This window comes from Platalea leucorodia, assembly GCF_965183815.1.
Source record: "Platalea leucorodia genome assembly, chromosome: 1".
Taxonomy (NCBI): domain Eukaryota; kingdom Metazoa; phylum Chordata; class Aves; order Pelecaniformes; family Threskiornithidae; genus Platalea; species Platalea leucorodia.
The window spans coordinates 8,886,885-8,910,685 of record NC_138823.1 but is presented as its reverse complement, the minus strand read 5'-3'; the positions used below and the strand labels follow the sequence as shown (position 1 = coordinate 8,910,685).

Below are 23,801 nucleotides of genomic sequence, written 5' to 3'. Positions count from 1 at the left end.
TTACACTAATGTAAATCCTGGGTGATTCCTACTGAAACCAATGGGTATGAAATGGCACAAGTGAGAAGAAAATCAGGCATTCAGCTCTCCCTGCAGAGTCCTGCTCTAATGCAGGTGAGCTCTGGGCAGTTGGAGGCCTGAGCACGAGAAAGTGTAAGATGCCATGCCAGATTTCATAGAATCATAGAAGCTTTTAGGTTGGAAAAGACCCTTAAGATCATTGAGTCCAACTGTAATTTGGGTGGGAATGCAGGAGCAACTGCATCTTCTGCACAATACTCCAACCATGTCTTGGTATCTCTATATGTACAGATCTAAGGAAACCAGGGGTCGGTCAGGTGTAAACTATCAGGAAGCCTAGCAGGTTGCATCAGCTGCATTTCTCCTGTTTCCCAAACACCCTTTTTTTCTATGCTTTTATTTTTTTTTTAAAGACGTAAATTGCACTTGGTTATCTCCTGGGGAAATTATGAGGCCATCTAATGGAGACAGAGCACTTAAGATCAGACCTGAGTGTACAGTAAATCCAAGGACTGGTGGAAGCCCTTGGTTTCAACCCCCTTCCCTGAATCAGGCAAAGAGAGGCTTTTCCCTCCATGCTGTGTTTGTAATTAGAGTGACAGCATTTCGGTGCTATCTGGTTAGCTGCAGGGTTTTTCCTTTTACAAAGCCAGAGGTTAATTGCTGATATTGTATCTGTGTGTAATCGCTTCTCACAGGGTTATTTGCATTATGCGGTGTGGGAAGAAATAAAGCTTCTCATCTCCCTGCTTGGGAAGCTACATGTTGCTCTCTACAACTACCTGAACAGAAGTTGTAGTGAGGTGGGGGTCAGTCTCTTCTCCCAAGTAACAAGTGATAGGACAAGAGGAGATGGCCTCAAGTTGAGCCAGGGGAGGTTTAAATTGGATATTAGGAAAAATTTCTTCATTGAAAGGGTAGTCAGGCATTGGAACAGGCTGCCCAGGGAAGTGGTTGAGTGCCCATCCCTGGAGGTGTTTAAAAGATGGGTAGATGTGGTGCTTAGGGACATGGTTTAGTGGTGGACTTGGCAGTGCTAGGTTAATGGCTGGACTTGATGATCTTGAAGGTCTTTTCCAACCTAAATGATTCTATGATTCTATGCTGCTGCGTATCGCCAGCCATACTCTAGGCTGGTGCTACTCAGCTGTGACATGAGTTTAACAACCTGCCGTAGTGCATCTCACAAGGGTTTTGCAGAGGTTAATAAGTTCCTCACAACAGATAGGGATGAGCTAAGTGATTAATTAATACCCCCAGAGGTCCATGGTTTGAAGCACAGGGATATAAACTGATACTGTTTAAAAGTCTCATCTGAAGCCTTTGGCAAAATCTGGCCTCCTGAATGAAGGATATGTGCTTTAATCTGTAATTTTAATGCTCTGAGGCTAATGTCATACTTTACCAGCCCTTGAGACATTAGGAGCCTGAGCTCCTCTGAAAATCAGCCTCTCCAAAGGCTGAGAGAATGAGACTTTTATTTTGCTGGAAGTTCTGTGGAAGAGGAAACGTCTTTTACCGCTCCCTACATAGCCTGCCTTGGTTATGTCCACAAACCATGCAGCTACAACAACAAAAGTCTTTGCACGGTGGCTAAAGGTGCAACATGGGAATGACCGTCCTGCCCCATGGGAAATCCTGCCCCCAGCAGTAGGGCATGTCTATTAAACCACAGCATACTTAGGCAGAGTCAGTATGTATGGGATGGACTCTCTTCTGACTGCTGTAGGGTGGGCACCGGGTTTGTCCATCTTTCTTTGACCTTCTCAGAGAAGCAAGGTCCTCTGATTGATTGCCTTTTACACATCCACACTATGAAATAAAATGGGTCAGATGTGTTTTGTTAGCCTTGAGGGAAGTGGCATGGTACAGATCGTGTCCACATTGCTCAATTCTGTCCCTGTGCAAAACAAGGAATACTCCCTGGTCTGCGCTATCTTCCAAACCTTGCTTGAACATTGCCTGGGAGAATATTAATACACTTGGGACAAAACCAGCACGAATTTGGCCTGAGCCCAGTCTCCAGGCTTGTTTAATTGGGTACAGGCAGTGATTACAGCTGTGGGCTAAGAGCCTTCGCCAAGAGCCATTGATACCATCTTGAATTCTCCACTGACTTGAAAACACATAGCTTTATTTGTGCACAGTTCACTTAGCTCTTTATTACTAGAAACTGATCCAGGAGTGAGAAACATCCTTGATGTTCAAATAGTCAAACTATTTTTAAAAAACTCCAAAGGCTCTCCACAGGTCAAATTGTCATTACATCCAAATGACTGCAATGGGTGGGAACAGAGCAACTGTTGTGGAGGGTGAGCACAGCTGGCCAACAGTGCACCTTAATTCTCCCTGAGCAGTACCAGAGGAAGCAACGCAACTTTCAGAACACTGGTAATGCAATGGCATAGTCACAAGAGCAGTTTCTTTCCAACCTCAGTTATTTAGTGGTTGATCTATGGCCTGAATGGCACACAGGAGCTAAACTTTTAGCTTAGCTGAGCCTTGTAAAGTGTGTGTATGCTGGTTGCAGTTTTTATGAATGTCAAGGGGTTTCTTGGATTCTTGCAGTCTCCCAAAGAGGCAGAAGACCTACAAGTAGATTAGCAGAACAAATTCACAAATCATCATTGCTCACCTTTTCTTTTTTGACTTTGATTTTCCGTGGAACTGGAACATATGTGCTGTTAGAAGAAAAAAAACAAGATCAAGGTTAGTAAAAGCCCAACATATTAATATTTTCCTGTATTTCCAAAGAAAGAAAGACTATTTTCCATGTACAGGAATAAATTCAAATTATTTGAAAATAATAAATTCAAGAAATTGTTGGAAAATGAGGCTGTAATTCAGTAATACAGCACGAAAAGAACTGAGGTGTCACTGAAGCAAGTTTATAGGAAGCCATTACATTTTTTAAATTTTCAAGTTAATTATTGACAGTAGGACACCAAAGATTTAGTTGACAATATATTGTAAAGTCAATATTATGTGGAGTCCATGACTTCTAATTCTTGGCCCATGACTGTTGCAGTCTTTGCACTTTGATTATCGGAAGGGCTTTCCATTTAATTTCATGGCAGAAAAACCTTTTCCCACCAGGGGGAGACTTTTCCCCTCCTAAACCTTGTAGTTCTGCATACTTTTCAGAGTAGGTGGTAGTAGAGTTCATAATTTCGGTGGTTATGTGCAACTCTGGCATTCCCAATACACAGCCCCTCACCAGCAAATTCCACTCCTCCCCAGGGGGATGCTGAAGGCTTCCTGCAGTTCCCAGAATCAAACTTCCAAGTCATACCTTATGACTGGGTTGAAATCACGAGTCATGTCTTGAAAACAAAAAAATCTTTTCTTCCCATATCTCATGCACAGTGCCTGCTGGCATTGCACAGCTCATCACAAGTGCTGTAAAAAAAATCTCCCTGAGTTTGTTTCAAGTGAGAAAATTCTGAATTGGCCTTGTAACTGGACTATGTCCCAAAATATACCCTGCATACTTTTTAGATGGGTTGTGATAAATCACCAAAGCCTTCCATTAGTTCAATCTAAATGTTTTTGCTTGATTTTTGGTAACAACAAGATTCCTGTGATTAGCACTTTATTTCTCTTTGAACCATGGATCATCAGCACATTGAAACATTAGTCTAAGTCTTCCCAAACGAGCAATGACCTGGCAATGTCCTCATCTCCTTAAGTACTTCTGGGCATCCCTGACCTTAGATCTCTGCCCCAGGCTGGATGCAGTGGAAGATGTGACAGACGGGTTCCAGCCCCCCGAGATCTGACACAAGATGCTAACAGGGACAGGGACACTCATGCAGACTTTTTAATCTGCCCTCGGCAAATCTACCCTTGCATCTGCTTCCCACGCCTGACCTTGGTTAGCAAAGTTGGTAGAAGTAGGCTTGGTGAGCCCATGTCTTTTTTGTGGTTATGAAGACATAAAGGACTTCTTTGCTGGTAAAATCTCCTCATTATTATATAAATAAACAGACAGTCTTTTCTGAAAAGGTGGTGTGGAGGAAACAAGAGGGCCGTATTTCATGGACATCTAGCCAGGTACAGTAGAAGACCAAAGTGAATGGTATGCAATATTCAAGACAATATTTGCAGACAGCTCTAATCCAACCAGAAGACTACTGTAGCTCTTGCCAGATGACATGTTAGTCATTTTAATCATGGGATATTTAATTTTTTCAGAAGCAATACCCAAGTCCTGCTGTCATTTGGCTGCAGAATTTCACACAACTGCACGGAAAGTATTGGCACACTGATTAAGACCAAATGGATACCTACACTGTTATGATCATGTAAAAACTGGGCTGCAGATCAGCCAGGGAGTTAGTGACCCAGTAAATACCACACAGGAGCGGGACAAGGAGTGAAGCCTGTGATGAAGGTAGTGTCCTGGTTTCAGCTGGCATAGAGTTAATCTTCTTCCTAGTAGCTGGTATAGTGCTGTGTTTTGGATTTAGCATGAGAATAATGTTGATAACACACTGCTGTTTTAGTTGTTGCTGCTAAGTTGTGTTTATACTAGTCAAGGACTCTTCAGCTTCCCATGCTCAGCCAGGTGCACAAGGATTTAGGAGGGGGCACAGCCAGGACAGCTGACGCAGACTGGCCAAAGGGCTATTCCATACCATATGACTTCATGCTCAGTATATAAGCTGGGGGGAGTTAGCCGGGGGGCAGCGATTGCTGCTCGGGGATGAGCTGGGCATTGGTCAGCAAATGGTGAGCAATTGCATTGTGCATCACTTGTTTTGTATTTTCTATTATTATTATTATTATTATTATTATTATTATTATTATTATTATTATTATCTCTTCCTCTGCTGTTCTATGAAACTGTCTTTATCTCAACCCATGGGTTTTTACTTTTTTTTTCTGATTCTCTCCCCCATTCCACCAGGGTGGCAGGGAGGGTCAGTGAGCGGCTGTGTGGTGCTTAGTTGCCCACTGGGGTTAAACCACGGCAGGTGGCTACAGGTGGAATTCATATAATCTGGAAAACATCTTCTGTGAGCCACTTGTCAGGGCTCTAGTGAACTCTGCTGGCATCACTGGCCACCTTGTACAGGACATTTACTGTACCGTTGACCCAAGTGGAAGATACGGAACACATTAAGAAATACAAAAATTGCAGTTTGTCAAACCAAGTGGAGATAAATGGAGCTTTTTTCACTGTGGAGATTCTTAGAAGACTTGCAGAAGGCAAGTTAAGGCAACTTGGCTAAATATATGACTGATGAGGGCCTGAAGGTTTTCTGTCCCAGAAGGCTTTTCTTGGTCTTTTGTGGCACGATGCTCAGTCTTAGAGAGCCACTTTGAAATGGGAAATCCATCAGTCAAGTCGGACATGTCTGAGAGAATCATTCAGCTAGCAATTCAATCTAATATTAAGGCCATCTGCAGTTTGGCTTTTCTTTTGAACCGTAATACAGGATGCTTATCTTTTTTAACTATGAGTGCACTAAGGTGAGTATTTCTTCTCTTCTAAAATACTGAATTTCAGATGGGTTTTATTTTTATTTGTTGCCTTCTCCCCTTTACAAATGTACAGTCAACAATCTCCTTATACACTGTGTCTGACATTGTGTGTTTAATGCATGCTCATAGGCTTATTCTGCTAGCCTAAAATTATGTTAAATGTATTGTTATGATTTGTGTGCTTAAGATTTTCTGGTTTTATTGCTCCAGCATGTGGCAGCTTATTAATTATGCAATTTGCCTGCTTTGAGTATGGCAAAAAATCTTAAAATACTGGTATTTCTTCCATGGGGTTGAATATTCACACACTAATTTATACCAGATGCTTCCCAAGCCCATATATACAATCTAATTATAAATATATAATATATCCTGTAATTTATTAAGCAAAGATGTTTTTCCTTTCATGTGCTGTGACTGCCTTGTAGTCAACCAGTTATATCTTCCTGACAGGCTAAGGGCTCACTCAGCTTTACCGCTGCAACCCACTTGCTGCCACTTCTGAAGGTAAATACTTGATAAAAAATAGTGAACGGCTTTGCAATCTGGGCACAGAGCAGTGACAGTGATGGAAACATGAATGGGTGACGATGGCAGCAACTGGCCCTCTGTGGGCGCCTCTTCCTAGCGCAGGCACGGATTTGACAAAGATGCAGCAAGGGGATTCATTCAAAGACCACTGAAGGGAGGTGGGAGCTTTCCATTGCTTCTGATAGGATTTGGATCCAGGCTTAAGGGCAGAGATTCTCAACCTTTTTTTATCAATAGAACTTCTAAAAGAAAAAAAAAATAAGCCTTGGAAAAAAAGGTGATATTTTTAAGCCACTTTTCTAAGTGGGCTGATTTTTCTGAGATAAGAGTGTGTCCTGAAGATGGATTTTTTCAAGACAACTTATGACTGTATATGCTAAGTGCTGGTGGCAAAAATGTAAAGAGACTAAACCAGATTTGTTACAAGTTAAAAGAATCTTAATAAGAAGTGAAAAGAATCTAAAATGCATTTGCAAATAGAGAAAAGAAAAAGAAAAGATGAAATAAAACTCCATTTGTTGCCCCATCAAAAACTTTTCCTTAAAACTGTGAAGCAGGTCTTATCCCCAGTCAACAGGGACATACTTTTACAAGTTTTTAATCTTCTGAGACTCTGAAATTGGGAAAAAAGTTGAAATGTTTTGAAATACTTCTCTCTGGAATAAAGTAATCTGATGTGCCGTCGCTGTCATTGTGTAGCAGGGCGCCACCGAGCAATCCCGCCAGGCTGTGGCTTTACATCCAGCAGATAACCTCACACACAGTACAAATGTCACGTATTTCATTCTCTGGATTAAGAAAAGCCAGCTTATAGGAAGGGAGAGAATCTGCTAGCAGGTGTCCAGAAGAAACATGCGTTTTGTTCACATTTCTAATTCTACCGCTGCCATAAATTTACTTCTGAAGCACAAACATTTACCGAACATTTACTTCTGTTGTGTTCATTACATGAACATTTACTTGTGAAAGCACAAAGAAGAAATGGAGAATAAATACTAGTGTGGCACATTATTGCCAGGTAAAATATTAATTTAAAGCTAAGGCACACAGGTGACACACGAAACAACGGTGTCTCCTCTGCATGGCTCTCGATCACCTTCCACCAGGAAAGACGGATGGAACTCCTGACTGATCTGTCCAGGGGAGGATGCTGTGGGTGGTGCACTAAGTGTCCCAGTCTGCTTCTGCTCTCACTGCCTTCTGTGAGCAGCCTGCACATCCCTCTCTGCCTCCTTGTCCTCTTCTGCAAGTGGGATAATATATGTTGGAGGACCACTTGGCCACCCAAGTGTCTCCGATGGGATAATCCAGGTGTCTAGGACCACTGCTGAATGAATAACCCACCAAACACCTGATTCTGCAGATGGCTTTCTCATAGGTACATCTGGGTACGGGCATGTTGGCTGCACCCACTGTACTCCCAAGGGACTGGAGAGGAGGAAAGATGAGCAGAAGCCCAAAATGAGGCACTGAACCCCAAAGCCCAGCAAGCTACTGCTCAAACTGGCCATCTCCAGCAGTAAAAAATCCCCCTTTCATTTCTCTGAGACCACTGTGTGGGGCTGCGAAGATCTGAATCTTCTCCTCAAAGACTGCACCATAACATTAAGGTTTTCTTAGAAAGCAAGTGTTCAGGACTGAACCCTGACCTGAGAGTGTTTGTAAAGCTCCCCTAGGCCTTATCAGAAGCAAGGACTTGCCCAGCTTGGGCTTTTCTGTCCTACAGCAACATGTTGGGGCTCCTACCCCTTCAGCCTGCCCACCCAGGGCTGCCCTTACTCACAAGTTGATGGTGCCTGTGGTGAGAGCGGTGACAACCCAGCGCAGGTCCAGGGTTTTGAAGGGGATCAGGATCATGCTCACGTTTTCTGCCAGCTCTTTGTAGCTCTCAGGGTAAACGAAGTGGTGAGTGGTCTTGCTCCCAACATCTGATTCGTAGCCAGTGGTGGGGGCACGGTTCATTCTGCAGCCCAAAAGTAAGAATTGAGAGAGTGAGGAATCAGGAGAGGAATTAGGTAGGTACAAACATGTGTGATTCTTCCCCAAATCATTTACTTCAGGTGGCAGGAAAATGCTCCCACGGCTAAGGAGAGCGCTGTATGCAGGCTCTTCAGATAGCCTTGACAGAGTGTAGTGGTTCTCAAGCAGGCTGAAATGACCATCACCCATAGTGGATAAATTAAAAGTAAGTGAAAGCTTAGATTTAGTGTTGGATTCCTTGGACTGAATGGGAGTTTCTGCCAAGCAAGTGTATCTCTGAGCACATGCCTGGGTTCCCTTTACAGTCAGCAGAGAGCTGATCAAAAAAGCAGTGAGTCCATGAGGACACATCTCCTTTCATCCTAAAGCTGAAGCCTCTAGTAGGTGAGAAAAATATTGCCCTGAAGTCCATCAGCTTGACTTCTTGCAGTTTCATTCCCCCCATCTGTACAGGTGTATTTAGATGTCTAGAGTCAAGGTAACAGACCATGTTATGTGTGATAAGCAAATATTTCTTATGGTCCTCCCATGAAAAGGCACCAAAGCCACAGTGACAAATCCAGGACCTACTGCTGCCACTTCGTTTACTCAAACCTTACTTTGTAGTATGTGCCCCTACTTCGATACCTCTACTTAGGGTTGCTCCACACACACGTAGTGTGCTTTCAGTAACCCTGGGGTCAGTGCATGGAGATCTGCCCAGGGCCCACCAGGGCTCAGCCAAAACGTGTTGGCCAAACAGGGCTACCTTTTGTTGGGTGTATCAGGGAATAGAACAGGGTGCTGAACTCAGGACTGCAGAAACACCTCTGCATGTGGTCCCTCCTGAAAGCAAATCTGGGGACACATCAACAATTCCCTCCCTGATGCATTAGCTGACTGCTAGTAGAGATTTGCATGTTTCTGTGGTGCAGTGTAATGCAGATTAGAGATCCCCAAAGTGGATCTGACTGACCTTGCATGAATCCATGGTGCTGTGCAACACTGTGGAGAAACCCCCAAGCTGGCTCTGAGCCGAATGGGATTTTTCTGCAGCCCAGTGGAGTGTCCTGCAGAGACATTAGCTCAGCTCCTGGCAGAAGTGCAGGGAGGACAAGGAAGGATGTAGCTGACGAGATGATGAGGAGCATTGTACATCATTGCCAGACAACATGTTGCCCTGGTCACTGATACCGGGGAAGGTAAAATCTGTTTACCAAGTCTATGCCAGGCTGTGTTATTGCAATGCCCCCCCAGGTGAATTAGTTAAGTTTAACTCCCTCAAAGGGAGTTATTAGCATAGGCAGACTATCCTGCCAGCCTGTGAGCACTTGTTATTGAGTTAATCTCTTCCCTGCCAGTGACGCACATTGTACTGTGTAGAAATACTCAGTAAACATGAGACTTACTATGTTTTATCTTGAGAATAGTCAAGCTGAGGTATAAAATATGGGGTTTTCTTTCTGTCAGGACAAAGCCAAGGGTGGCATCTTAGTTATCTTACTCACACCCTGCCCTCGGGTCTATGTACCTTCCTCACCATCCGTGGTGGGGCTGCCTGCGTGGCGTGGCAGAAGGCAATGTTCGCACCCAGTCTGAGCAGGAAGGACCAAGCAGGAATTGCCTTCCATCATTAAAGTTAAACAAATAAAAGTAGGCTGAAACACAGTGTTTGGAAGGAAAGGTGTCTCCTCAGACTCCTTGGCTCTTCCCCACACTTGGCTGTATTGCCAGAGCACGTGCAAGTGAATATCAGGTCACCAGAGATTTTATTTGTTGGATTAACACACAAAAGAGTCACCTGCTCTTCACAGATTTCCACAGTGAATCCTAAAACCTTGTGCCATCGCTTCAGATCTGGCTTGAGATCCCTAAAACAGAAATCAGAGCCTGGAAGGTTCAATTTCAAATCATTGAGAGTTTCTTCCTTGCCAGGGATGCACAGCAATAGGAAGGGTTAGGCCTCAGAGCAGAAACCCACATCTGAGTGCATTACTCTTTAGTTACTACTCAAAAAAGTAGCCTTTGAGTCTAGCAAAGCCTTTTCTGCATGAATCTGGACATGTAGGCCACGCAAGATAAGAAAGTCCACACAGGAATGGGGCTGTCTCCATAGGAGGGACACAGAGTTAAGCATAAATGCACCTCAGCTGCCTCACATTTGCAACCTGCAGCATTAATGTCGAGGGCTCTTCACTCTCCTTTGTGGATCTGAAGACCAGGTTGGCTGCCTCCACCTTTGGGAAGGTACTTTTGGCAGAGGGCAAGGCATGCAGCTGAAGGAAGCCACTCCTGAAATGATTTAACGTGAACATCATATGTCATCTAAAGACCCTACAGTGCGTGCAAGCCACATTGGAAGCCAAGTGGCCTAAAGTGGCTTAACAGTTCAAATAGTGCTCATCTTCTGCTGATTCACTCTTGACTTCAGTGCACAGCTTCCTGCTAAAAGTTAAGTTGTTTCTCAGAGTATAATCCCACATGTGGTATTTTCAATAGCAATCCCTCCCTTCCAGGCCCTTTGACCTGCCTTGTGTTGCTCCCCAGATTGTGCTGTACTGGCAGCTGTGGTGTGAAGCCTGGACAACACATTAGAGATGAACTTAGTCAGCCCAGATATCTTGGCTGTCCTGTGGGTGATTAGCTCTGCTTACCTAGCTCCCACTTGCGTTTCAGTGGGACAAAATAGCCAACCTTCATTGCCTCAAAAGGAAGACACGATGCGACCCTTTACAAAGTAGCTGTAGCCAACCAGTTTTCTCCTGTCCATTGCAAAGTGATTTTGGCTTTCCCACCCCACCATTGCTTAAGAATGAAACAGTGCAAGAAAGTCAAATCTGATACAGCCAATTCAGTGTCTAAAAGATCACTTGTGAGTACTAGCTGCAGAAATATCTTTTACTCAAAACTGCATGTTTTTTTAGTTATATTTTTTTTAACACAGGCAATTATGGATAGTGCAGAACAAGCTACCGTATCAACACCTATTCATCTTTTTTTTCCAAGCTAAAACATGAGGTTATATCTCCAACACACATAGTTTACATCCCTGGAACTTAGATTTGACCCAAGTACCAGATTCACTAGATAGCCCCCGAAATCTTGTTTGCTCACTTGTCCCCCAAAATACCAGTTAATCTTAAACAACAGAGACACCTGGAGCTGAGGTGGTACCTACTCACCTGAGCACAAAGTCGTGGGAGTCAATATCTTGGCCATACTGAGACTGCCGAAGGTTCCCAGAGTTGCCCACAACGGCGCACCGTCTGCACATGTAAGTGCCTTGCTCCTGCAGTGGATCCCCAACCCCAGGAATGATCCCAAACAATTCCTTGAGAGTAGCATTAATATTCTTCGGAGTTTTCTCTCCTTGCAGTTTCTGTTAGGGAGAAAAATCACTCCAGGTTACCAATATACATAGCTTTTCTGTGAGCAAGACGTAGCTTCAAATGTCTTCTCAAAGACCATTCCTGCATCTACCTGCAGACACTGTCTCCTGCAGTAAGCGTTACAAGGCTTTGGGTTGGGAGCAGAAGTGTGGAAAAAAAAAAAGTGGAAAATCCCTTCCCATTAACTTTTTTAACTTGGTTCCCCTTTTCCCTTCCCTTTCCTCAGATTCCCTCACCTCCTCAGTCTCTATCTAGCCACAGTGGAACAGATCATGCGTTCTCCCCAAGGCTGCCCTTAACAGAATAAATGTTCCCCTGGTGTCTATAAATGTAATCCCATCTTGGGCCAGATATCTTCTGTTAGCACATGTATAAGATTTCTTTTAAACCTCCTAGGAAGGACAGAAGAGTCGCAGGGAATCTGAGGGAGCACAGAAGTGGCTGCCAGCCCTCCCACAAATTTTGGCATATGCCAGAAGTGGGAGTGGGAGATCTTATTGCTGCTGTTCTGGACTGTGAAGGAACCAGCCGCTAGTGCAATAGGAAACTACGGTAGAGTTAGCCCTGAGGGTTGTAGATGTAAAATCATCTAAAAAATTCTCCAGGATGAAGAAAACCACCCGGACCTTGGTCATTGTGTCTATTGCCGTGGAGGGAAACTCTTTTGTAGCTGCTCTGTGGTGCATGGTGGAAACAATGGTGGATTGGGAAGGTACAGGCAAGGTGCAGGGCAGGTGATGGTCAGACACTCCTTTTCTGGGGCTTTGCTCTCTGAGGGCTACTAAAGAGGTTGGGAGTGCTGGCAGGCTCACAAAAAGCATTGCCCACCCTTGTGGTGCCGCTTGCTTGCAAGTTCACAAAGGGAGAACAGCTCCTAACACAAAATCTGCCAAAAGGCTCTGCCTTTGCTCCGCCAGCCCAGGGCAAGGAGAGACAGGGAGGGAGGGAGGAGAAACACCTTTTCCCACGACTCCCAGCAATGGCCTGGGGTAATCTGGCTTTAGTTTCCAATGTGTTTCCCTCGACTGCACCAGGAACTGTTAATTTGTCCTGCTATCGCTCTCTGTCTCTCTCTCACACAAACAGATGTATCACTGTAGTTTTTGTATAGATTTCGTGTTGTCTCTTTGCAGACTTATGTAAAGCAACCTTCTTTGCACTGAATCGAACAACAGGTCTGTGGAGCTCAGAGCTACAAGACAACATTGCGATCAAGAACTTGAAACAAATAAGAAAAGGAAAGGTTGCATATATAGACTTAATCTCCCTGTTAATCCTTGCTAGCCTATATACTCATATGGACTGCACAAGGTGATTAGGATGCAAGGTAATTAGGATGCCCAGACAAGCACTGTCATTATTATCACATATGTCACTATTCAGGGGACGGCTCAATTATTTAAGTGAAAAAGGTTATCTTCTTCTAAATTTGTGTGTAATGCTACAAACACATGTTCACATATCTAAACTCTTGTGTATTCTTTATGAATCCAGTCTAACCTGTTTTTACTCTGAATATATGAAAAACACTTAATGTTAGAAAGCCTGTAGCCTTCAAAATAAATGGGCACTTCATAGATGTCTTAGAGTGTAGTATCAGGTGTATAATGTAGAAAAATCCAACCTGTTTTTTAAAAAGGAACTTATTTTGAGTTATTTGGACACATATGTGCATACAGCCATGTATACGCTCTCTCTGTAAAGGTGAACTGACTTTAAATGTCTTTAAGAAATGAAAGGGAAAACCACGAAACATGCACCAAAACATTTTTAAGAACATCATAGTTATTCTGGGGAAAAAACCAAAGACCTATTCTTGAACTGATTTTGCCTGAGAAAAATCAGATGAGGAAGGTAATTTTCAGAAAATTCTAAGTACCTGAGCCCCCTTTTTAAGTTAAATTGCCTTTTCAGCCAGAATGACAGCATCAGTAAAGGAAAGGACCCGGAGTATTGACTACTGTTTGATGCATTAAAATGGTAAGAAACATTATTGTGGATAGGCACCTCCATTTACACAGAACAGTGATCTGCCTTTTCTTTCTGTTATGCTGCTATCGGTCTAGAGTAACTCTGTTGCAACTAAGTTAAAACACCAGCCAGAAAGCAGCACACCACTGTCCTACGATCCCTCGGTTGTACACAATTTCCACAGCAGAGATTATTACTTACATTAGAGATTCCTTCAGTGACCTTAAATAGGACGATGACTTTATTGCACTGTGTGCTGAACATCGATACAATAAGACATGCATCCTTAACTCATTAAAAGTGCTCTGGTTTAATTTGCTCAGTGATTATCTGATTGGACTACACTTTTCAGGCCTAGTCTTCAATCAGCACTAGTTAGTCTTTGACATTTTAGCTAAAGAGAGCAGAGCAGGCAATGAAGATGGTTAACTCCATGGCAGATGGGTTTTAAAAGTTCAGACTTAATGTGCAGGCAGTTCCTTATTGCACAATGTTTACTTGGCTTCTTGAAAAAGACCATTTTAATAGCATTAAAATTACAAGCCAATTACAGTTCACTTTCCCACATAAAGTTTTTGTCCTTTTTTTTGAGTAATGTTGTCTTTTTATTTTAACAAGCTCCCACCAGTCTGGCCTTTCCCATAAATCAACAAAAGCACTGGGTGAAAGTTTGTCCATACCGTGCAAGGCAGAGCCATGTCAGTGCCATGTGGCTCTGCTGAGACAGCATCCTCCCTCCAAGTACCGTAGATGCGTGCCAGGGATATCTGTATGGATACAGCTGTGAGAAGTGGGCTTAAATACACTGAAATACCTGACCCTTGTGTCCTGAGGGAAGTGGCTGCTTTTCTCAGAAGTCTGTGCAAGCAACAGCTGTGTCTAATGATGCAGCTTAACTTCTTCCCCAAGTCCAAAATGCATCTTAACCCACCTTGTGTCCACATATAAAATACCACTAGGTCACTTAACACTCCAGCTCCCCTCCATAAAATATTTATCCGTCGCTTGAGAGTCAACTCTTCACCTTAGGTTGTTAAGAAGTATGATTGGAAGTCCAGTTTGAGAAGTTTCCTAATCATCTTCACAGGGAAGACAAACTACCCTGTCCTCCCAGCCTTGGAAACTCCCCACTTCACACACAGAAGTTTACCAGCTGGTTTAGCATCTTCTTATTTTTAAAAAGCAAGAAAGAAAAAAAAAGAGAAAGAAAAAAGAACCCTCAAAGTTTATGCACTTCCTTTTTTTACCCATGAATGGCTTTCTCAGGAAGAGCCTGTTGCTCCTTCTCGCACCACGGTGTGCACACCTCCATTAAGGATGACAAGGGACTTTTTGCTGCTTTTATAAACTTCTCAGAAAGCTTGCCTGGGCTCTCCGGTACCATCACATCACCAGCGATCGCCAAGAAGCAATATCCAAAACTCAGCTAATGGGATGCAAGGGGGGGATGTGAATTCAGCCAAGGCTGCTCTGGCGTGGTGAGGACACAGCTACAGTCAGGAGAGCCTCAGAGGAAAGCTCTCCTGGTGCCTGTGCACCCCATCCATGGACAAATCTGACAGCATATTAAACACACCTTCAAAATCCCAACTTATTAGCAGGTAGAAAATATCCTGCTTAACCTGTAATTACTGGTGTGATGTCGATGCAGACGGAAAATGGATCGAGACACAACCCTCGTGGTGGACAGGCAGGTATAGGTGTGGGTCTGGACGCAGCCAGCACTGCTGGGGCAGCCCTCCTGCAAGCACATGACCAGGCAGCCTGGGGAAGCTGGTGTAGCCATACTGTTTTTTGTGGCTTTTCTAATTTTTTTTAAACTGTTTTTAAAAGATAAAGAGGGAATAAAGCCCCATGAGAATCTCTTTTGCACAGCTACTAATTACCTTGCTGTAGCAGTTTGGAGGCATTAATACTCATGCAGCGCTTCCCAGCTATAAGACATTGTACAAAGATTAATCCTAGCAACAGCCTGGTGGGGCAAATCCAGGTAATCTCCATTTTGCAGACTGAAGGAGAGGTTAAAAGGAAACCATCAATTTTAAAAATGCCTCCTTGGTCTGGAAAACACGGCATTATGATTGTTATATTTAACGTCCTGCAATTACTATGCATCAAAGAGATTAAGGGGAAGAATATAGGGGCCTTCAAGAGTTTAGATGCTGTTTAATGATTTGGGTCTGTCAAAAAATATGAATTCTCAAATATGAATGTAATGTGCATGTATTATGTAAATAGCACACAATAATATGCATATGCCAAATTGTATGATTTCTGACTTCCATGGCTGGTGCACGTCACCTCCACGCTACTGTAAGGAGCAAAGACCCTGCCTCCACTAGCTCTGTGTGCCCTCGTTTCTGGCTGTAGGATGCTTGCAGCTCAGCAGAGTGCATCACAGCACTTAGAGGGACCCATGAGCTTGGACCGTCTTCAGATCCATCTGTCCTCACCATAGGAGACCCTGGAGCTGCAGCCCAGCTAGACGTATGCAGGGGCTGCCAGCAGGGATAAAGGATAGCCCAGGGTGAGGTTCTCTCTCCCAGTATGTCCAAGGCTGGTCTAAATGTCACGCTTGCACCCAAGCAGTACACCACGAGGTGGGACTGGGCACGTAGCAGGCACTGGGACTACAGCCTGGGGCCTGGGCTGGGTTTGCTACCACCTTCTGCTGTGAACACTCTACCTTCCAAGCATTGAGCTCTTTGTATTGAGCCTTTAGTTTTGCTTTCAAAGCATCACAGACAGTGTCCCACTTTTAAAGACGACTTGTGGTGATCAAAGTACTTGGGCAAATTTTCTACAAAGAGCATTCAAAATGCATGACAGGTGCCAAGTAGCTCTGCTGCTGTCTTAAAAATAAGTACAGCTTCCACAACTTCCCCAGCGCATGTGTTGGGGATGCCCTTTTGTTCGCCATTTGGTTAGCAAATCTTTAAGTCACATATTACATTTTTTCCTACAAACATAAGGACTAAAAGCTAACATTTTCTTTTAGATAGGCTAATCACATGGCCCCAAAAGCTGAGCTTTCTTCCAAAAAAAACCAAAACAAAACCCTCAAGTATCATAAGACTCAAGATAAAAATTGTTATAATGTGGTAGGTTACAAACAATGTGCTACAGATAAGATTGCCAGGGTACTCTGAGCCTGATTTTACTTATCAGAGCTTTAATCCATCAACCTCAGCAGGGTTATTTTGTATTTAGAACAGCAGGTTCTGATCTCATATTTTTTATACTCTCTGACCACCAAAAACAATGCCAAAAACCCCTGAGAATAAAACAGGAAAACTATAAATAAATTATAATTCTTGTCCTGTTTCCTTATACACAGGTTACTAAATTTAGTGGAAATGTCCATAGCCTTTGTGTCATGGAACAACAATGAAAAACTTGCAGGTGAACCAGCTCAGGGAGGTGGGAAAGAAAATATAAACAGAAAGAAATGCATCACGTAACATAAAGTGCCAACTTCCCAAACACTGAGACTCTCACAGTCCCTGAGCATAAGATGAAGGAAGGCAGAAGGACGGACAGAGAGAGACACACAGGTAGAGGAGAAGAGAAAGAGAGAGGAGAGGAGAGGAGAGGAGAGGAGAGGAGAGGAGAGGAGAGGAGAGGAGAGGAGAGGAGAGGAGAGGAGAGGAGAGGAGAGGAGAGGAGAGGAGAGGAGAGGAGAGGAGAGGAGAGGAGAGGAGAGGAGAGGAGAGGAGAGGAGAGGAAGGGGAGGGGAGAGGAAGGGGAAGGGAAAGGGAAAGGGGAGGGAGGGGAGAGGAAGGGGAAGGGGAAGGGGAGGGGAGGGGAGAGGAAGGGGAGGGAAGGGGAGGGAAGGGGAGGGAAGGGGAGGGAAGGGAAGGGAAGGGAAGGGAAGGGAAGGGAAGGGAAGGGAAGGGAAGGGAAGGGAAGGGAAGGGAAGGGAAGGGAAGGGAAGGGAAGGGAAGGGGAAGGGGAAGGGGAAGGGGAGGGGAGGGGAGGGGAGGGGAGGGGAGGGAAGGGAAGGGAAGGGAAGGGAAGGGAAGGGAAGGGAAGGGAAGGGAAGGGAAGGGAAGGGAAGGGAAGGGAAGGGAAGGGAAGGGAAGGGAAGGGAAGGGAAGGGAAGGGAAGGGAAGGGAAGGGAAGGGAAGGGAAGGGAAGGGAAGGGAAGGGAAGGGAAGGGAAGGGAAGGGAAGGGAAGGGAAGGGAAGGGAAGGGAAGGGAGGAATTTCTGACAAGCTGGTTACAGTCTGGGGTATTATTAATGCCAGATCATCTCCAAGAGGAGGACTCCAATTCAACTTTAAGTCACAAAAAGCACAGAGCAGCCACAGGGCTATACACAGGAGGAGAATTTAGGCCATTATTTGTAAGCCGACTAATGGGAGAGTTTACCAGCTGGGTAGGTTTAACCAAACAAAAAGCAAGTAACAGCCCTGACAACAGCCCCCTTGTTTCCATGAGCACCAAAACAGCCAAGTGCATTTTCAAGTGCCTTCTTCAGAAGCAGCCCTGCCCCGTGCAGCAGGACAAGCTGCTGTAGGGATGGTGGCACTGCCCTTCTCTTCCCTGCTCCTTCCCACCCACACGGATGGTACCACTAACTCCAGTATGGACAACGCAATTTTATTCACAGCAGCTGTGAATATTTCCTTCCAAAAGGCCACATCCTACTGCACTGGAAGAACTTAATATATTCTCCAAATAAACCATGAAGCAGCCTGGCACCCATGTGAAGAGCTGTAAGCAAATGAAACCACCCCATCCTTTGGCCCCAAATGTCACTTCATCTCAAATACTGGTCATTAGGCTCTGAAATCAGTCCTCACTTTCCTAGAAGTGGAGGGATACTAATGCTACAGAACTATTTGGATGAATAATCCTTATTCACATATACAGCAACAGGGTTAATGGGAAGGGAGGGCAGACTGAGCTTGGTAGACAGATAGCTCTCCGGCAAGGGCTCTGCCTGTGTTTAGTCCAAGCACATCACATGGGTCTCCCCGTGACAGCCTTATAATAAATAGTTCCAGTGCAGTTACTGTCATCTCAGTTACAGCATAATGAAACCACCACGCTGTCTGAAGTCAGTTCCTGAGAGTGAACGCAGTCATTTCTCCCCTGAAATGAAGTTTAAGCAATCTCAGATCTCCTCATGCCTCATCTTTTAAGTGCAAATATGGTAAAAAGTCACAAATTATTGAGTTGGCCAAGTAAGTGATAGTAAAACATGGCCACGAGCAATATTTTCTTTAAGACTGGCAGAAATCTCAGAATCACTTTGAAGCTGAGCCTAAAAGTGAACAGCAAAAAGGGAGTGGAGTCAGGATGCACCTGGGAATTACTTACTGTAGAAATGACACTGACTGTCTCAGAAAGGCTTACCCAAAGCAACATGTATGTAGGAAATACGTTGCAATGAGGAGCTGAGGCCACATCATGCCTGGGTTTACCCAGAAGCATCTTTCAGAGGAGTTAGAGCACCTTCTCCATCTACTACAGATTAGGGTATTTTCAGTAAGTGACGGATTTCCAATAAACAATGCAGTTTTGGGGGACAGCAAAATATTTCACACATTCTAGTTGAAGGTAAGTTCTGGCTGAAAAAAAATACGGTGGAAAAAGTGTAGAAATCTTAGAAGATTTATTTTTACCATCTAAGAAAAACAGCTTTGATTTTGTGTTCTGAAATGGTGTATTCCCTTTGAACATGACCTGAATTCAAAAAAATGAATGAAAACACTAAAAATAGGGTTAGACAGCCCTGAAAATTAATGGACAGCTTTTATTTGGGCTGGAGGGGGAAGAAAAAGACGACTTTGGCTGTCCTGAAAGTCACTAGTTTTTAGTTTAGTTGAAAGCGAAACACCCCTCCCCCAAAAAAATCTGTTTCAGGTTGAGCTGAAGTGAGATATTTGTGCTATTTTTTTTTTTTTTTTGCATTTCATTACAAGGAGAATCAGAAATTCAGACTTCTGTACTGAAAGTCCCAAACTTTTTCTTCCTTTTTAAATTTTTTTTAAAGAGAATGCATTGAAACCTCATGTTTAAACCAGAGTGGGGTCTGAGTGCAGAATAAAGCGTGGCTTCGCTCTGGGGCGATGCACAAACCCTTAGCAGAGGCACCTTGCCCACCCAGCTGTGTCTCGCAGGACTCTTCCTCAGCCTGGGTGCTGCAGGAGTACAGCCCCCACACCGATGCCAAGATTTAGGATTGATCATCCCACCTTCTCCTTGGCACCTCCTCGAGGTGCTGATTGCTCCTGTTTTTTGTACTCAGAGGCAACAGGGAAGCATTTCACAACCAGCCTCATGGTGTCCACGAACAACCTCATCCTCTCATCTACTGAGCTTGATTTGAGGTATCCCCCCTCCAAAAACTGCCAGTTGTTAGATCAGCTCAGGTCCCTGGTGAAACCTCATCCCAGGCGAAGGGGAAGTAGGACCTGAGCTTGCCATCGTCCCTTCTCATGGCTCCAGCAAAGCCCAGAGAGGAAATGTGGGCACCAGAAGGAAAAGTGTCTGGGGGCTGCAAGAAAAAAAACATAAGCAATGGGAAATCTGAGTCATGGCCAAGGGGCAGGTTAGAGGATGCAATGCCTGGAATATGTGAGACTCATAAAGGAGGCAAAAAGGAGGGTTTCATCACAAAATGAGGATATCATTTATGCAGCAGTTAAAGGCATTGGAGTTCCGTGGCATCTCTTTTTCACCAGTAAATGCAACAGCCAGTAGAGTGACAAATGATAAATCAGATACAACCTCATTCCCACAGCACTTGACATCTCCTCCGAAACCTGAATGCCTCCACTGCAGAAGTGGGCATCTGCCAGAGGTGCCTCCCCAGGGCACCACGGAAGGGCTGAAAGCCCCAGATTCCACATCAAGGGTTGTGCTCACTGCAGGACACCAAGTTGCAGGTGGTTGTGTGTTCAAAGAAAGGCACAGGGAGACTATTTTTTCTGAAGAGAGGGAAAGCAACTCATAACAAAACTGCGATTTGACTGGGGTTGCTGAAGCCAGAACCTGCACTTTGGCAGCTTGGCAGTGCAGGCCATGAGCAATTCATCTAATCAGTGTCTTGTTTCAAGAGAACATAAAAGGGGCTTTAATTAGGCAAAACATTGAGATATGCCTTCTTCCCTTCTGTGCTTTTTGAATAAGGTAACACTTTAATGATGCTTGGATGGGGCTCTTTGGACCATCCTACTCAAGCAGAGGCTGCTCCTTCCCAATGACCCACAGCCGCCCATGTGCTTTACAGACCCGTTTTACATCACCAGCCATAATGGAGGCTGTTCTCATACACATGGAATTAATCATTTTCCATTTAATGCTGCTACTTATTTTATAGTAGGGAGAGCCCCAGGGGAATTACGCACTTCACAAGTTTGCTTTGCTACCTCGATGGACAGCAAAAGCCTTTTTTACCATCTGAAGTGAAATAAGCAAGCTTACAAAGTCTAGTCTTTCAAGGAAAAGGGAGAAAAAGGCAATATTGACATTTGCAAATTCTGAATTCACCGCCTAACTCTTCCAGGGACTTTTCTAGCTTGGAGCAAGTGAATGTGTGCTCCGAGTGTCTGTGAGCTAAAGAGCAGCACGAACGCCCACTTTCTTCCACCTCTGCCTGCCTTGTCAGATGAGATAGCAAATACTTTTGGCAGGAACCGTCTCTAGCTATCTGCTCAGCATCGCTCGAAGCCTGACACCGCAACCGTCGCACGAACACCGGGCTGTATCCACACCTCCCACTTACCAGCCACCACGTGTAGCTGTCTTCTGGGATCAAGGCATTTTGTGAGGTCAGGAAAGGTTGCATAGTTGAATTAAATCTCTGATCGAACCAGAGGGAATGTCCCAGCTCAGAAATGCATGTGCGACAGCTGCATGGTCTCCTGGGGTACTTGAAGAGTTTTTGGACTTGCTCTGAAAACTGCATGATGAGATGTCTCAGATCCCAGGTGGTCATGGTCACCTGGTGTGTGTAGTTCAGCAGAAATGAAGATACCGTAATAAGCAAAAAGGCAAAGGTAAACACTTTCACGTTCCTCCTCCTTACGACGACCATCTTTCCTGCTTGGGTTCTGCCGTCGCTGCTGACCAAGTATGATGTAGGGTCCAACGTAAGGCAAAAAGGAAACGGTGCTGCAGGCGCCTGCCAGTTACCACCCCGGGCTTAGGCTGGACGTACTGACTCCGCTACCTCCATCCATAAGGGAAGAAGCTTCGTTTCCCCCAGATGGGTTTCAAAAAGGCAAAGTTGGGTATTTCCTTTCACCTTCTCACAGTGCTTCCAAGTCTCTTCCACCTCTCCGTGACCTGCTGCTAACCTCTCCCACTGAGGATTCAATGAAGACGGACCCTTGTCCTTCCTCGTACGAGAAGATTTAGAGGGGAGCAGTATCAGCATTAAAATTCAGGTTTTCTGTGTGGGAGCAAACCACAAATTAAAGCAAGTAAATTGTAGAAAGAGGAGGGTGGTTATTTTTTTTCTTGGAAGTTAGTTCATGAAGGATCAGATCATCCAGGGATGTACATTCCAGCAGAGAGACGTGCTTTGATGTCCATTTAAGCCATGGAGAGCAGTTTGCAGCCTGGAGACACACACACAAACAAAAAAGAAAGAAAAATTATTGTCAGAAAGTTTTTTGCATTCCTCCCAACCTAATTTCTCTGCTTTAGACTGCCCACCCAAAAACTTCTGACCAGCTCAGAGCCCTCAACACAGCAGCACCGGCTGCAATTTCTGCTGCAGTATTTGCATACTGAGAAGTTTCAGGGTGAGATCTCTGAAAGGGCAGAGCATCGACCTTTGGACATTGAGTCCCTTTGTACTGAATCAGCCCCAGCAGCGCTCCAGCCTTATTTGAATTACAGTTTGTAGCCTTTTGAATGGCAATGACTCACCTCCCTCCCTTAGGCTGACCTTGATAGCCACAAGCTACGCAGCAAAGTATTCATAACTCAAAGCAGCTGAACAAAAAGCACTCGGCAAAGGAGGGAGGAGCAGGACAGGGAGGAAGAGGAATCAGTTTCTTTCCCTTCCTCCCCCCCAACCAGCTTAATCACTTAAGGATCGAGGCTGGACTCGTGATTCAGAGAAAACCAAAGAGCAGCTCATACATCCTGGGACGGACGGGGGAAATTAAAGTATAAATGGCCCTTGTTTTGCGTGCATTATTGTTATTTTTCCTGCCAAGGAAAGGCAGGTGAGGGCAGCCTGTGATCTCAGAGTTCCTGGGAGATCCCGAGTCAGGCAGAGAGGCAGGGAGCTGCTTCACCACAGCGAGTCGGGGGGTACAGGGGGACCCGGAGCTGCTCTCCATTCCCCTCCTGATGTCCCCTGCCTCGCAGCAGTGATTTAAACAAGTAAGTTTTTAAAAGTCGAAAAATGGATCCCTTCCTCCCACGATGCCATTGTTTTCTGGGAAGAAAAAAGTGTTGTGGTTTTTAAAACTTCGGATGTTTGCAAAAAGCCCCAAAAGTGCCATTGCTTAAATAACACTCTTTTGATTAAAAAAAAAAAAAAAAAAAAAAGAAGAAGAAAAAAAATCCGAGAAGCAACTCTGTCAGAATATGTGCAATTTATGAACAAGAAAAAGCTCAACAAGAGAAGTCTCATTCGCTGCTCAGCTGCAGGTTTCGGGCCAGCAAACAAAGAGCAAAACTGCAACCGTTACCTTTTAAAAACCATCATTTTAACCATTCTGTGTGCCACATTGATGCAGGATCCCCCTCATTTCATCACCCAAATCCGATGCTTATGCAGACATGGGGGAAGCGCATCTGCTGGCCACGGGTCCGGGCTGGACGCAGCATCCCCAGCTTTGCTGCTGGCTTTTCTCCTGGGGATCCACAAGGAGCTGCCCAAGGCCAAACCACTTTTCCAAGGGGTTTGACACGGTGTCTCGGAGACAGCACAGGCCTGGTGTTTAGAGGTGGTGTGTAAATATTTACCAAGTCCCATAAAGCCAAATCGAAAGCAGAAGCCTCAGACTGTGGTCTTAAGCCTTTGCTCTGCTTCAAGTTTCTCATCTGCAGCACGTGATGGGTAGTGTGTGCCGTTCAATTAGCTGCTGTTTGCCAAATGCCTTGAGATTTATTTTAAATCTGGCCCCTACAAATGCATTTACAGGAGCTCAAGGGCTGACAAGTGGGTCAGGCTGGATAACAAAAGGCTTTATTAACCCCAGCTGCTCGGGCTCGCCTGCACCAGTAAATTAAACAGCACCAGGGAACAATCGTGCGCTCGCTTTAACTTTTTAGAGGGAAGTTTTGGGGCTAGCCAGAAATCTTCCAAACTATTCCCTGCTAGAATGAGGGAATCACAACTCAAAAGGCAGTGGAGATGCTGCCACTGTGCCTTGGAGAGTTAGAAAGGGAGCTTAAGAGCACGGCCCCCATGCACGGCCTCGTCTACACCAGCTGGCTTCTATGCTGGAGAGCGGCCCCAAACACATTTGC

General features: G+C 44.7%; 1 protein-coding gene across 5 annotated transcripts in view; it reads right to left on the bottom strand.

Annotated features, from left to right (window-relative positions):
• ST3GAL1 (ST3 beta-galactoside alpha-2,3-sialyltransferase 1) overlaps nucleotides 1-23,801 on the bottom strand; it is an 85,136-nt gene that overhangs the window by 5,676 nt on the left and 55,659 nt on the right. For 4 of the 5 annotated variants that reach the window (XM_082322133.1, XM_082322137.1, XM_082322134.1 and 1 more), the window contains exons 2-6: nucleotides 21,094-21,931; nucleotides 14,039-14,125; nucleotides 11,181-11,377; nucleotides 7,823-8,002; nucleotides 2,657-2,702 (exon numbers count right to left, since the gene is read on the bottom strand). In XM_082322133.1, coding sequence (XP_082178259.1) covers nucleotides 2,657-2,702; nucleotides 7,823-8,002; nucleotides 11,181-11,377; nucleotides 14,039-14,125; nucleotides 21,094-21,405 — 822 coding nt within the window. In that variant the 5' untranslated portion in view covers nucleotides 21,406-21,931. The remainder of the gene's footprint in view (nucleotides 1-2,656; nucleotides 2,703-7,822; nucleotides 8,003-11,180; nucleotides 11,378-14,038; nucleotides 14,126-21,093; nucleotides 21,932-23,801) is intronic. The other variant, XM_082322136.1, reaches the window with a different exon arrangement.